This window comes from Pteronotus mesoamericanus, unplaced genomic scaffold, assembly GCF_021234165.1.
Source record: "Pteronotus mesoamericanus isolate MK-2021 breed Mesoamerican mustached bat unplaced genomic scaffold, CSHL_Meso_final scaffold_533, whole genome shotgun sequence".
In the NCBI taxonomy this organism is placed as follows: Eukaryota; Metazoa; Chordata; class Mammalia; order Chiroptera; family Mormoopidae; genus Pteronotus; species Pteronotus mesoamericanus.
The window spans coordinates 4515306-4529809 of NW_026555320.1; the positions used below are offsets into that span (position 1 = coordinate 4515306).

A 14504-nucleotide genomic window follows, 5' to 3' on the forward strand; every position below is an offset into this window, starting at 1 on the left:
GGGCCCACCTGGCCGGGCTTAGCTTCTTCCGCCGCACAGGCCTCCCCTCTTCTCACTTGGGCCCTGTGGTCACTCACCGGCCTCGCCTCAGCGCGAAGACCCTCCCTGTATTTCGTTTCCACAGTGCACTCCCTTCCTCGGAGATCCCACTCCCCCTTCAGGAACAGGCCCGCGGCTTGGCCCCCGCCCCGCTTCTCACCAGCCTGGGGCTCCCCTAAAAGACCTGCGCCTCCCCTTGAGGTCCCTGCCCTCCCCTGCAGGACGACCCCGGGTCTGAAGCTACCGCGTCTTTCCCGGGAACCCGCACCTCACCGCCGAGGCCACGCCCCTCCGCTAACGTTTCCCAGCCTCCACCCTCGCCCACCCCGCCAGTCGGAGGTCCCGCCCCTCAAGCTCCGAAGCCTGGCAGCGCGGCTCTAGGGCTCCGCCCCGCGAAGCCTCACTTCCGGGCGCCCCCAAACTGCGCCTCTCCCCGGCGCCTGACAGCGACAATGGAGCGGCAGGTGAGGGCTCGGCCCGCGGTTCCCGTGGTCCTTGCAGCCCGGGCCGGGCCTGACCCTGGTGTGTCCCCCGCGCAGGTGCTGCTGAGCGAGTCCGAGGAGGCGGCGGCGCTATACCGGGGCCTTAGCCGCCAGCCCTCGCTGAGCGCCGCCTGCCTGGGCCCGGACGTCACCACGCAGTATGGGGGCCGCTACCGGACGGTGCACACCGGTGTGTGTACGAAGGGGAATCGGGTGGCGGGCCCACTCGGGCGGAGGGGAGGAGGCCTGCTTAACAGTGCACACGTGTGTGTGGAGGAAGACGGGGCTTGAAGAGGGTTGGGATGGAGGGGTGCGGCCCGCAGAGGGCCCTGCACACGGGTGGATAGTGCGGGGCTGTCTGGGCGTTACGGGACGGTGCTCGCGAGGGCATGAGCTGAGGGTGTGGGTGCAGAATTCAGATCTGGGTGCAGGGTGTGGGCCTTGTGGGGCTCATTGCTGTTACCCTGCCTCAGATATGCCGGGACGCCCTCGTGGCTCCGGGTAGGTGCTGGGAACAGCCTGCTGCTCTCCTAGAGGCCGCCCTCAGCACAGGCTCTGGAGGCTTGGACTTGAATTGTGGCTTAGAGTTGTCCGACTCGCCCCCAGAATTCCTGAAGACAGACTGAGGGGGGCAGGCCGGGCCTTCCTGGGGTGCAGGCTAGGGGGAGCCTGTGCAGGGGCTGGTCCAGTTGAGCAGTGTCATGCCTCTCCTCGCAGAGTGGACCCAGAGGGACCTGGAACGTATGGAAAACATCCGATTCTGCCGCCAGTACCTGGTGTTCCATGATGGGGACTCAGTGGTGTTTGCAGGGCCTGCGGGCAACAGTGTGGAGACCCGGGGGGAGTAAGTGTGAGGGATGAAGCTTGAGGGCAAGACCACAGCCAGGCTTTTATGAATGCCCACCATGGGCCCCTGTGTGGGCAGGGTGCCGGAGGGAGGCCGCGAGCCAGGTCTCTGCCCCTGGGGAGCTCATGCAGTCTCTAGTGGCATGATAAGCACTGGAGGTTTGCAACAGACTGGCCTGGAGCAGAGCCCACGGGAGGCTCAGGGAGGCTGGGGAGAGCAGAGTCTGTGCATCAGGGAGAGAAGCAAGGTCAGCTGTCTGACTGACCACAAGGGATGGGGACAAATTCTAGGGGACAAAGTGTGGGGCTGCTGTTGGGCAAGAGATGATCCTGACCTGTGACCCCGTGTCCTCCTCAGACTGCTGAGCAGGGAGTCCCCGTCAGGAGCCATGAAGGCTGTGCTGCGCAAGGCCGCAGGTGCAGGCCCAGGCGAGGAGAAGCAGTTTCTGGAGGTGCGTCTGCCTGGGCCAGGGAGGGGGTGGGCTGCCGGGGCTCAGCCTGCACATCGGGCTCTGTCGGAGGCTGGCAGCCTGATGCCCCAGTGTCCTCAGGTCTGGGAGAAGAACCGGAAGCTCAAGAGCTTCAACCTGTCGGCGCTGGAGAAACACGGGCCTGTGTATGAGGACGGTGAGCTGGCTGGGGAGCAGGCAGGGTGGACGGAAGGGGCAGCTGTGGCCCAGGGCTCCCCCTGATTGGCCCTCCCTCACCCAGACTGCTTTGGCTGCCTGTCCTGGTCACACTCGGAGACACACTTGTTGTACGTGGCAGAGAAGAAGCGCCCCAAGGCTGAGTCCTTCTTTCAGACCAAAGCCTTGGACGTCAGTGGTGGTGATGATGAGGTGGCTAGGCCGAAGAAGGCAGACGAGGCTGTCAAGGTGCTCAGGGCCGTGGCCCGCCCGGGAAGGCCCCGCAGGGCAGCTGTGGGGCTGAGCGCGCTCCAAGCCCACGCTGCGCCTGTCAGAGCTGGGGAGGCACTGGCTTCAGGGGGCAGGGCAGGCTCTTGCAAGACGGGCTGGGCATTGAGCATCTTGTGTTCTCAGGGGGATCAGTATGTGTTTTATGAAGATTGGGGAGAAAACATGGTTTCCAAAAGTGCTCCGGTGCTGTGTGTGCTGGATATCGAGAGCAGCAACATCTCTGTGCTTGAGGGAGTCCCAGAGAGTGTGTCCCCTGGACAGGTTAGCACTGACCCTGCCAACATGCTCCTGGAGCCTAGGGGCCCTGCCAAGCCACTGCTCCCTGTTCGCACCTGCCCTGTGGTCTTGTTCACAGGCATTCTGGGCTCCTGGAGACACAGGCGTGGTGTTCGTGGGCTGGTGGCATGAGCCCTTCCGGCTGGGCGTTCGCTTCTGCACCAATCGCAGGTGAGGAAGTGGGGCAAGGCCAGGGGCCTTGTAGCTCAGACCAGCCTTGAAGCTGAGTGTCTTTCTGGCGGTTCCAGGTCAGCCCTGTACTACGTGGATCTCATCGAGGGGAAGTGTGGTAAGTGCTGGCGCCCACCCGTGCTCTGCTGACCTGCACTAGCCCTGCCAGCCTGCATGGTGGTCACCTTTCCGTCTGGTCCAGAGCTCCTGTCGGATGACTCGCTGGCTGTCTCTTCCCCCCGGCTGAGTCCGGACCAGTGTCGCATCGTCTACCTGCGGTACCCGTCTCTCATCCCCCATCATCAGTGTAGCCAGCTGTGCCTGGTGAGCTGGGGGTGGGTGGGGGGAGGTGTGCAAGAGGAGGGGGTGGTGCCTGAGAGCTGAAGTTCAACCTTGTCTCCCCACGGGCCCCTCGGGACCTCCTGTCCTGGGTACAGGGACGGCATGAGTTCTGCCTGTCCTCTCAAGGCAGGGCCCAGAGGCTGAGAGCTTGCTGGCATGGGGGAGCTCTGCCCTGTTGAGACTCACCACCTGGAGACCGTTCTCTGTTGCACAGGGCAGTCTCTGCGAGGGGCTGAGAGAGCGTGGGCTGTTACAGAGTCTCAGCCACAGGTCCTCGCCCAAGAGCTCTGGGCCCCTAGTGAAAGTTACGGGCCCTACCAGACATCTGGCCCATGTCACCAGAAAGGAGACAGGCTCATGCTGGTGCCGCCTCCCGTCCCTGAGGCTACCCAGGGCTATCCGAGAGGAGGGCCGGTACCAAATCCCATGCCCCAAGGCCACTGCCCGTCCCCGGTGGGCCTGAGCACTGTGTTTTCTTGCAGTACGACTGGTACACCAAGGTCACCTCGGTGGTGGTGGACATCGTGCCTCGGCAGCTAGGAGGTGAGAGGCATGTGGCTGGGGGTGGTCAGTGGAGCCTGCTGCTGTTTTCCCGCCGCCCGTTGTCCCTCTGCTCGGCCTTCCTGGGTTCCTTCTGAAGTCTGCCTCTCTCCCTGCCGGGCCGGCCTCCACGGGGAGCGGGGCCGTCGCCCCAGGGAAGGGTTCTGCTGGAAGTCAGCTGGCCCCAAGCAGAGGTCAGGATGGCCGACTGCTAAGGGGTTAGGCGATTTCGTTCTCATGCTGCGGCTCCTTCAGGGGCCTCAGCACCTGCACTAGGATGGACTGTCCTGCCAGAGAGGCTCTGAGGCCGAGGGTGCTGCTTTTTCCCTCCCCCGGCCCCCACCCTCATCAGTGCCGCCCCAGCCCGTGAGGCAGCTGGGTGGCTGGGAGGTGGCTCCTGCCAGGCCCCAGGCACAGTCTCAGCGCTCACACTGCTTGGGACCCTGGACTACCCCAAGGACGCGAGAGGGGAGAGCCTCTTTCCTCAGGCCATCTGGGCAGTCCCAGAGGCCAGCAGACAAGGGGCGGCCACTTTCCCCTCCCTTTGCGCTGCAGGGATGCAGCAGTGGGGTTGCGGCCTGGACCCAGCTCTCCCCCTTGTTAACAGTGTCCTGACCTCCCTGTGCTTCCACCTGTCCATCTGTGGAGCGGGTGGTCATCCCTGCCTTGTGTGCAGGGGTGTAGCAAAGGTAGAGTGAGTGATGATGAAGAAGAGCAGGCTTTATTCAGCCCCCTGGGCCAGGCCCTGTGTGAGGCACTGTAACAGGCAGGCAGACACAAGTTCACCTGGTGCCAGAAAGAGCATCTCGCAGGAAAGCCAGAGCGCTTCCTCTGAGCACCCACGGGCTCTCCCAGAAGCCCCTGCGCTCTGCCTCTCCAGGGCCTTCAGGGGCGCCTGCTGCTCAGCCCTCGCTTCAGGCAGCTCCGCATTGCCTAGGGTGTGCGCCCCTGTGTCCCGGCAGTGTCTCGCTCCCCACACCTCCATGCCCGGACGCAGCTCCCAGCCTTCCTGTCTTTGCAGAGAACTTTTCTGGGATCTACTGCAGCCTTCTGCCTCTGGGATGCTGGTCGGCTGACAGCCAGAGAGTGGTTTTCGACTCCACTCAGCGCAGCCGGCAGGTGAGGGAGCCGTGACTATGTTGAGAGGCAGCCCGTGACCAACCCCTGGCGTCCCGGGCCTAAGGTGTAGCATATACACACCTGTGGGTGAAACACCCAGCCACAAGGTCTCACCGGCCCTTTAAGGCCCTGCCTGCTACTGTCCTGGATTCACTTTTCCTTGAGGGGGTCTGGCTGCCCTGGTGGTCTCAGATGCCATCCTTGGTCATGGTATCCTGTAGCATCCACGACAGATTCCTTGGCCTTTTTTCCCCGTGGTATAGCTGTAATCCCTCCCTGAGGCACTTCTAGCTCAGGACAAGGGGACTGGTATGGGGTGGACCCCTAATTACTGAGATGGGGTGGAGGCCTTCTCCCAGGGATTGGGTGGGGACACCCACAGTGTGCCAGGCTCCTTTTTGGTGTGATACCATGTTGTCCTCATTCTGGCTCAAAGGGGCTCAAAGGCTTTCCTTCCCTTGCCCAGGAACACTTGGCAAGTTGCGGCGGGGCTAGGATTTGAACCCAGGTGCTCAGGCCACCCCCTGCTGTACTGAGTAGCCATCATCCTAGGTGCCCACAGCTGTGGTCTGGCGCAGGGGTCCCTGAGAGGAGAGAGGGGAGGTGGGGGTGGGACCCACAGGGCTTGCAACTACGCTGCCACCCACCGCCTCCTTTCTGCGTCAGGACCTGTTTGCTGTGGACACCCAGGCGGGCAGCGTGGCTGCGCTGACGGCGGGTGAGTGAGGCCACTGAGCGAGCTGGCCAGGCTGGGGTGGGCCTGCGGCTCGAGCTTGCTGGGCCGCAGCGGGACCCTCGGCCGCTGCACCGCTGACTGTCCTGCGGCCTTGTGGGCAGTGTCGCGGGGACCCCGCCCCTGCCCAGCCAGCAGCCTGCCTCCCCGGCCCCCCTCTGCTCCATTTGTCCTGGCGCAGCCTCGCATGGCCCCCGCCCCGCTGCCTAACCTACAAAGCTCCCTCCTGCCAGGGTCTGCCAGTCACCCCACCCCTCCCTGAGCCTTAGGCACAGGCAGCTCTGCCACCGGGGCCCAGGAGAAGCCCTACGTTGGCTCCTTCTTCCTCTTACCCAGGCCTGGTGGTTCTGCCCCCAAAATGTCCTTTTGAGTCCTTCTCCTGCCCTGACTCTACACACTCCTCCTCAAAGCTCCCAAAGTACCGTTCCTGAGCTGCATCTCACCATAGAGGTCTTGCTTAGGAATCTCCCCGGACCCCACTGCTCAGAATCAGGACTGCTCACCCCACCCCCACCCCCGTCCCCTGGGCCTTACTGCCACCGCTGCAGGCTGTGGCCATCCAGTGGTGATGGCCGTGGCATGGCGGTCTGGCACGTCCCCAGGTCTAGCTGTCCCCAGGCACAGCCAGCGTTGGCTGGATTAACAACGGTCTGAGCGGGAAGCTCACCCAGGGCCGTGTGCACTTGGGCGTTTGTGACAGTCCCTTTGTGAACATGCCGTTGCTTCTCAGGGCGCTGCCAGCCTGGGACTCGGGCCCTGCAGGGAGCTGGTGGGAAAGGTGGTGACCCCTGCCAGGTGCTTAGTGGCGTCTGCCTTCTCCAGGGGGCTCAGGTGGAAGCTGGAAGCTGCTCACAATTGACCGGGACCTCATGGTGGCACAGTTCTCCACGCCCAGCTTGCCCCCAAGCCTGGTGAGTGTTGGGGGTTGCCAGGCCAGGGGCGGGTGTTCTGTGCAGGCAGAGCCCCCAGGGCAGGGAACTGGCCCCGGAGTCCCAATACGGCTGGTCCGCATGGGAGAGGCTGAAGGTGGGCCCAGCTCAGCATGGTCCGTGGGGGTCTGGCACCCATAGGAGGGAACTGCCGGGCCAGGGTCTGCTTGGTACAGAACAGGGTGTCTGGGGAAGTGCCCAGTCCTCTGACCTAAGAGCACAAGGAGAGAGTAGCGCCTGGACGCTGAGCAGGGAGGGGCGTGCTCAAGTACCTCTGTGTACAACAGCACACGGCAGGAGTCCACCGGGCCATCCCCCCAGAGGGGCAGGAGGCCCAGCATTGTGAACGCTGCCCCCTCCCCACTCTGGTGGGGGTAGAAGGGCAGGGAGGCAGCCAGGCCCCACGACACCCTCTCTCCCCTCGGCAGAAAGTTGGGTTCCTGCCTCCTGCAGGGAAGGAGCAGTCGGTGGTCTGGGTGTCCCTGGAGGAGGCTGAGTCTATCCCCGACATCTCCTGGGGCATCCGGGTGCTACAGCCACCCCCAGAGCAAGAGAACGCGCAGTACGGTGAGCTGGGCCAGGGCATGGGATGCCTTCTCCAGGTTCCCGGCACAGAGCACTGTGGTCCCCGTCCTGCTCCTGCCTCGCACTGCGGGGTTTCTCGGGGTCACCCCGAGAGGTTTCCTTCTTCCCCTTTTGGGTGCTCATGGCGAGTGTAGTGTCCAGGCATCTGGCTGCCTGCTCTGGGCGTCGCAGCTGGGAATCCCCAGGCCAAGTCCTCTGCGGTGGCGCACCAAGGCCCAGAGAAGGCAGGCCCCACACGCGGCCCATGACCGCGCCTCACCCAGAATGCTGTCCTCACAGAGCGGGATTCCCTGGCGAGGGTGGGGGCGGGAGCGTGCTGGGGCCGCGTGTCGCTGTGTGGGCGCCCTCAGCCAGGCCTCCGTTCTGGAGGCCGGCCCCGGCCCTGCAGCCGCAGCCGAGGTCTTGGCCCGGGCGGGCCCTGGGCAGAAGCCCGGCTCTGCTGACTGCCGTCCTCCTGCAGCTGGCCTCGACTTTGAAGCGATCCTCCTGCAGCCCAGTGATCCTCCAGATAAGACCCGGGTGCCCATGGTGGTCATGCCCCACGGTAGGCATCTGGCCGACGGGCCCCTGCCCTCCCCCACCATCCCCGCTCCCCCCGGCTGCCTCTTCACCCTCCGCTGCCTGTCTGCAGGGGGGCCCCACTCATCCTTTGTTTCTGCCTGGATGCTGTTCCCAGCCATGCTCTGCAAGATGGGCTTTGCCGTGCTGCTAGGTGAGTGAGCAGGCCCCCGTGGCTCTGGCGGGCCTGGTTTGTACAAGCATGCTGGGGGCCGCCCTGGTCTCCAGGCCTCTCTAACCATGGTCAGGACCTGCCTGGTCCAGCTGCTGGCTCCATGGCGTGGCGGTAAGAGGGCCCCACATGGGACTCCTGTGGAAAGGGTGCTGTGGACACTGGGAAGCAGCCTCAGACCTCGTGGCCCCTTCTCACTGACCGTCTGTGTGCGGCTGGCCCCAAGGCCCGCTTCACAGATGGGTGTAACGGTGTCTGGGGGCTGGGACTGTCACTTGACCACCCTGTCTGGTCCCTTCCTGGCCTCCAGTGAACTATCGTGGCTCCACGGGCTTTGGCCAGGACAGCATCCTCTCCCTCCCTGGCAATGTGGGCCACCAAGATGTGAAGGACGTCCAGGTAGCAGGGGCTGGGGCTGCGGCCTCTGGACAGGCTGGAGGTGGGGTTGAGGGTATGGCTCCATGGCTGGGCCTGCGGCGGGCTGCAGCGTGCTCTGCCCCTCCCTGCAGTTTGCAGTGGAGCAGGTGCTCCAGGAGGAACACTTCGACAGAGGCCGAGTGGCCCTAATGGGTGGTTCCCATGGTGGCTTCCTGTCCTGCCACCTGATTGGTCAGTATCCGGAGACATACAGTGCCTGTGTGGCACGGAACCCTGTGATCAACATCGCCTCCATGATGGGCTCCACCGACGTCCCGGACTGGTGCGTGTGCCCTCCCCCTATCTGCCCCACACCCCGTGGAGCCACCCGGGCCCCAGAGCTCCAGGGGCAGCCTCGGCTCGGTCTCTTGCAGGTGCGCAGTGGAGGCTGGCTTCCCCTACAGCAGCGACTGCCTGCCAGACCTCAGCATGTGGGCTGAGATGCTGGACAAGTCGCCCATCAAGTACACTCCTCAGGTACACAGCCCCCTTCCCCCGCCCTGGCCCAGTGTGCCGCCAGTCCATCCAGAGCCTGGAGCTCTGCTAAGCACAACACTTTGTGCACCCAGGTGAAGACGCCGCTGTTACTGATGCTGGGCCAGAAGGACCGGCGGGTGCCCTTCAAGCAGGGCATAGAGTATTACCGCGCCCTCAAGGCCCGGAACGTGCCCGTGCGGTGAGTGCAGCAGGACAGCCCTGGCAGCTGGTGGGCGGGTGAGCAGGGGAGGACCCTCCAACCTCGCACATGACTGCCCAACCCCCACAGGCTCCTGCTGTACCCCAAAAGCACCCACGCACTCTCAGAGGTGGAGGTGGAGTCAGACAGCTTCATGAACGCTGTGCTCTGGCTGCACACGCACTTGGGCAGCTGAAGCCCCGCCTCTGCGCGAGCCAGTTGGCAGATGGCACGCTTGGCTCTCGGGGAGCCCCAGGGTCTGGCAGAACAGCTAGAGGGTTCCTGGGCTCTGGTCTCCACGGATGGTGAGCCAAGAAGTGGGGGCTACGTGGTTACAATAAATGAGGACGGAGCTTGGTTCCTGCTGGTACTTTGTGCCCAGCCATGCCTAACCCCAGCCCCACCCTCGGGGTGCAGAGACCTTAGGCCCTGTGTGCGGTAGCCGGAAGGACCTCGTCTGCCTCCAGTGTGAGAGGGGAGGGGACAACGAGGAATTCAGCCACTGCTTGTCCTGGCCTACTGGGATGCCACCAGGCTAGCTCCCTCTGCTGCAGCCCCTTTTTTAGAAACTGCCCTATGCCGCCCTTCTCCCAGCATTTTGTTGGGACTAGTGAGGCCCTGCTCTTCCATAGCACCCACAGGCTGAGGTAGCCCTAAGGGTCAGATCACCCAGCCCAGGGCACGCAGGGCACAAGCTGCCCCCCACCCCCAGGCCATAGCAAGGAGTTGCTACTTCGTTCCCTAGAAGCAGAGACTAAGAAGCACCCTGCACGGGCATAGAGCAAGAAAGGCAGCTTTATGTCTGACAGGAAGCTTCGTCCCCCGCAAGGTACATGGGGTTGAGGCCAGGCCTAGCCCAGCCGCATGGCCTTGTGAATCCAGTCCACAAACACAGAGACACGCACGAAGACGGCTGGCCAGCGGGGCCGTGCGCACACTCGGTTGGGAATTATCATTCCCTCCAGGACCCAGCAGTCGTGGGTAAAGCAGGCAAGGGGGCCTCCGTAGTCTCCCTGGTAGGTGGGAGAGCTGGTGAGGGGCCTGGGCCACGGCAGAGACTAGTCCCCTGGGGATGGAGTAGTACACTTTCAGCTGCCCATACCCTCCCCTGGCTTGCCAGCGGCCCTGCCACTGACCTCACAGGCACCCACGGGGGCCAACAGTCCCTTAGTGCACATCTCCCTCTCCTGCACACGCCCGCGGTACTTGACGTTGCACTCCTGATTGGAGATGACATTCAGTGAAGCCACGTTGAGGACCGTGTTGTTCCCTGTACCTGCCGTGGAGGGAATGGGAAGAAGGGAGGGCCTGTGGGCAGGCCCAGGGGCCTGGAGCGGCCCCTACCCCTGCACTGTGCTCCTACCTTTGGTCTCACCCCAGCCTGCGATCTCACACTTGGTCCCTGGAGGCACCACGTACCGCTCAGGGGGCAAGCAGATCAGGGCCACACGCTGGTTCAGGGTCACAGATCTTTAGCAGAAACGAGGGCACTCAGGGCCTGAGGCCACAAGGCCCCGCCTACCTAATACCCTGCAGACTTATCACACACCTCTCCAGCTTGAGCAGAAGAAACTGGGAGTCCGGGGGCCCACACACCATTTTGGCTATTGGGATCCGCTGCAGGCCTGGCTCCGTGGGCTGCGGGTTCTGGAACATGGTGCCCAACCACACCTCGTAGCCCGTGAGCGGCTCACGGCTGGGAGAGGAGCTCTGCTCAGTGTGGTTTGGGGTCTGCTGCCCCAAGGCCCACCTGCTGGCTTGCTTGGGGAAGGGGAGGGTGGATCTGGGTGGGTGCCCAAACCCCAGGGAGGCTCACCAAGAGGGAAAGCACTGCTGGGCGGTCAGCACCCACTGCTCCTTCACCAGGGACCCTCCGCAGAAGTGCTGGCCCTGCCTGGAGAAACAAGGGTTAGTACAGGGAACAGTGAGTCCTGGCACGGGACCTGCTGCCTCTTGGCGAGGGACAGGCACGCACCTCCCCCGGCACAGAGGATCCAGCCTCGGCCCCTCTCCCAGGGAAACAGGCAGTTGCGTCTCACCGGTTGCGCAAGCTGACGGTCCAGGGCGAGTTCCCGGGCTGGCCCCCGACCACGCGCAGCTTGGAGCGGTGCTGGTCCAGGCGCGGCGCCCGCTTCCCACATTTCTCAAACAGAACCTGGTCTAGGGGGGTAGGATGGGCCCGATGGAACCCCCACTGTGTGCAGATGGGAGGCAAAGGGCCCCCCACACACACCTGCCCAAGTCTGTACCTGGGGGCTCCAGGATGGATGGTGGTTGGTCGTCATCTGAAAGAGCGAAGTTCACCCAGTTTAGAAAGTCAGCCTTCTGCTGCGGAGCTGGGGGCGGGGCGCGGGGGACTGTCACCGGCCCTCACTGCAGCGCCGCAGTGCACAGTAGTCAAACGGAGTCCTGGGGTCCATAGTGTAGCACCAGGGCCCGTGGCTGTCTCCATCAGGGTTCCGGCAGAAGTTCTCCTCCAGGTGCGCGTCGGGAGCGGAGGTGGGCGTGAATCTAGGTGGATGGGGGTGCAAATTCTTAGCAGCGTAATCCCAAATCCCCGCTGGTCTGCAGTTTGAGAGGCCACGGGCCTGTGGCGTTAGGGTTTCGGGCTGGAGGCGCAGACCAACTCACTGCGACTTGTGCGGTGTCTCCGCGGACCAGCGCTGGCACGGGACGCCCTTGCGGGTCTTGCTCACAGAGCCGCGGTACTGCTCCCCCGTGCCGTAGTAGCAGTCTGCGGCGGGTGGGCGGAGGCGGCCGTTAGCTGGTTCTCGCTGGAGCCCTGTGGTTAGGTGCCTCTAGCCCCAGCTCAGGCCTTACCCTCAGGTCGCACATCGTCCGTGCAGCGCCGGATCTGGTAGCAAAAGGCCACCCGCATGCCAGGCCGCGATGTGAAGCACCAGGGCGCCTCCGAGCCATCGGGGTTTCGGCAGAAGTTCTCCCGAAGGTCCCTGGGCAGGTGCTCTGCTCAGCGTAGGCGGGTCCCAGCCTGTCTCGGGCTGGAGCCCAGCCTCCGACTCCGCCCCGGGCCCCGCCCTCCTGCAAGCCCCGCCCTGGGATCGCTCCAGGGATAACCTGCCACCTCACTTGCACGGGTATTTCTCGGGCACAAAGCGATGTTGATGTGGATTCTGCGAGTCCCAACGCTGGCACGGCATGCCCGCCGCGGTGGTGTTGGCCGTGCCCCGGTAGCCCTCACCCTTCCCACGGAAGCAATTGAGCGGCGTGCCTTCTTGGCGCGGCCGTGCCTCGGGCCCTTGGGTGAACCGAGTTCAGCTGGAGCCTGAGCCAGAGCTGAGATCGGGGCTGGGGCTGAGGCCGAACCCCACTTCCAAAGATCCCCCTCAAGGGCACGCCCAGCTATGCACGCCCCTTTTCCCAGCTCCACCACGCCCCCACGCTTCCTAGGTGCCCCTCAGGCCCGGCCTTAGCGGCCCACCTACCGCAGCTGGGGATGTCGCAGAACTCTCGCTCCACCCGAGGGTCGGTGGTATAGCACCAGGGCCGCTCGGAGCTGTCAGGGTTCCGGCAGTAGTTATCGTCCAGGTTTTTGTCAAGGAACCTGGGGGAGCGCAGCCAGGCGTGAACAAGATCCTGGGACTCAGGCACTGTCTGGCCCCAACCTACTACCTTATAATCAGCCGCATCCTGGTGTCCTAGACCCTCCCCTAGCCTGGCCGCCAAGGTGCCAAGCCTGCCCACGCGTACTTGCCCGGCTCAAAGGGGTGCGGGTGTGGGCGCTGCAGGTCCCAGCGCTGACACTCGCGTCCTGACTCGGTGCGGTCCACTGAGCCACGGTAATCCTCCCCATTGCACCAAAAGCAAGTGGCTGGAGACACAGGGCAGTCGGTTTGCGGACGGGTGTGGGCGCGCTCCTCCCAGCCCTGGCTCTACCCGAAGCTGCTTACCCTCCCGGCACGATTTAATGCCGCAGCTCTGAAAGCGCACAGCAGGGTCCGTGGTGTAGCACCAGGGACCTCTGGGGTCATTGTCAGGGTTTCGGCAGAAGTTCTCCTCCAAGCCATTCTGGAGTGTGGGCGTGTACCTGGGTACAGGGAGCTGCAATAAAGTGCGTGCTGGGGGCAGCCATCCCCAGCAGGGACAGAGGGGAGGTGTCCCTCTTACTTGTGGTCATTGGGGACTCTGTGGCTCCAGTGCTGACAGGTTAGGCCACCCATGGTGATGGCCATGGTACCCCGGTACTCAACCCCGTTGTCCATGATGCAGGTCCGTACATAACCTGGGAGCGATAGACCCACATCAGCAAGGCCTGAGGCCCCAGCACCCCTATCCCTGGTCACCCTTCTCGGCAGCCACTCGACCTTTCTTTTGGAAGAGATCGCAGCGCCCTGAACGCTGCAGCCATGTGTGGGGTGAGTCCTGGGTCCATGGCAGGAGCTGGCAACCATGGCTGCTCACGTTGTAGTGGAAGGCTCTGGGAGGAGGCACAGGGTCACCAGTGTCAGGTTCCTCTGCCCCCAGCCTTACCCAGGTCCTGTCACCACTCACCTGCAGTCCAGAAGGGGCCCGCAGCGGCGTGCACACTCCTCAGCATCTGCCGCGTCCTCTTGCCAAGGCCCGGGCCCTGCAGTGTGCAGCGGGTGTTGCAGCTCCGTGCCCCGGAGAACCTGGAAGTCGTTCAAAGGCGAGCGCTGCCCTGCGGGGTGGACATGTGTGTCAGTTCATGTATGTCAGCACATCCACACTTTGCTTATTCAGGGGATCAAAGCTACAAGGCTCTGGGATAGACTGTGGACACAGTCAGGGGTCAGACCCCCACGCAGGGCGGGTGAAGCAGGCCCAGACATGGTAGTTATCACCTGTGCTACTGTTACACAGCCAAGGCTCAGATCTAAAACATACATTCTATGGGAGTGGTGGGAAACGTTGCTTGCCCCATGGACCTGCTTACATTGCATCTTTCAGCTGAGAATGCCAGGTCCGGAGCGGCCATACTACCCAGGGAGAAGCCCAGCCCAGGCATTGACTCCAAGTCTGGTCCCTCACCAGCACGAGGGCCTATGCTAGGTGGGAGGGACAGATCAGGCTGGTGAGGGGCGACTGCCCACATGTGTGCATATATTCTGTCCTAACGCTGTCCCGGTGCTGCAGCAGACATTCTAATGTGGCCTGAATGGGCACTGTGTGTCTATGTTCCTGGGGCCTCCCGGCTCTGTCCAAGAAGCCAAGGTCACTCGGTGCTCCGTGCCCAGTAGGGAAGTGAGCTCCTGGCTTGAAGAGCAGGACAGGTCTGAGGCTCGCCCTTTCCTGAAGGCACATAGAGGGACCTGTGAGGGGCAGGGGAGAACACACTCACCAGGGGCCCATGAGCACTGAATCAGAAGGAGCAGGAGTGGAAGCCACCCCATCCTCCTAGCTAGAGGCCGCACTGTGACCCACCACAGCCCCATCCGGGAAATTGTGAAACCTGTCCTTACGGGATTGGGTGGCTCTGGCTCCACACCTCAACTCCAGGCCTGCTGGGGCCTGACCTGAGACCCAGTGACAGGAATAGGGGTGGGGCCAGGCCTCAGGCCCCCTGGGCGGGAGGCCAGGGCCCTCACTCTGGCCCAGTTAGCCCTGAGTGTGGTCTCTCTACATGGTGGGCAGCTGTTGAAAGGGTCAGCGGCAACTGGAGGTGCCCTGGGGTCGGGGCGGAGGCCCCCTGCAGCCTAGGCTGCTCTGACGGGAACGGCAGATCA

At 63.7% G+C, this 14504-nt stretch overlaps 2 protein-coding genes across 5 annotated transcripts; one reads left to right on the forward strand and one right to left on the reverse strand.

The window, feature by feature from the left end:
• Positions 1 to 438: 438 nt before the first annotated feature.
• On the forward strand, positions 439 to 9149 carry APEH (acylaminoacyl-peptide hydrolase). Its single transcript, XM_054594711.1, has 22 exons — positions 439 to 503; positions 579 to 711; positions 1239 to 1365; positions 1726 to 1819; positions 1919 to 1994; positions 2079 to 2242; positions 2408 to 2545; positions 2640 to 2731; positions 2809 to 2849; positions 2934 to 3055; positions 3556 to 3616; positions 4635 to 4732; positions 5399 to 5450; positions 6288 to 6376; positions 6823 to 6961; positions 7440 to 7523; positions 7611 to 7691; positions 8020 to 8108; positions 8219 to 8409; positions 8501 to 8603; positions 8696 to 8802; positions 8893 to 9149. Exons 1-22 carry the CDS (start codon positions 492 to 494, stop codon positions 8996 to 8998), a joined length of 2199 nt encoding a protein of 732 aa, XP_054450686.1. The 5' UTR covers positions 439 to 491; the 3' UTR covers positions 8999 to 9149.
• Positions 9150 to 9580: 431 nt separating this feature from the next.
• Positions 9581 to 14234, reverse strand: MST1 (macrophage stimulating 1). 4 transcript variants are annotated; one of them, XM_054594786.1, is made up of 18 exons: positions 14120 to 14234; positions 13312 to 13459; positions 13125 to 13237; positions 12928 to 13042; positions 12711 to 12847; positions 12511 to 12631; positions 12246 to 12364; positions 11890 to 12058; positions 11623 to 11753; positions 11434 to 11536; positions 11177 to 11313; positions 11052 to 11087; positions 10842 to 10962; positions 10619 to 10696; positions 10352 to 10498; positions 10166 to 10272; positions 9939 to 10078; positions 9581 to 9815 (listed from the first exon to the last, which is right to left on the reverse strand). In XM_054594786.1, the coding sequence occupies exons 1-18, from the start codon at positions 14211 to 14213 to the stop codon at positions 9654 to 9656; spliced, it is 2178 nt and encodes a 725-aa protein (XP_054450761.1). In that variant the 5' UTR covers positions 14214 to 14234; the 3' UTR covers positions 9581 to 9653. The 4 variants fall into 4 exon arrangements, with proteins under 4 accessions (XP_054450761.1, XP_054450758.1, XP_054450759.1 ...); XM_054594783.1 differs by having other exon boundaries at positions 9639 to 9815; positions 9939 to 10022; positions 10222 to 10272; positions 14120 to 14213; XM_054594784.1 differs by having other exon boundaries at positions 9680 to 9815; positions 10222 to 10272; positions 14120 to 14213.
• Between the last annotated feature and the right edge of the window lie 270 nt (positions 14235 to 14504).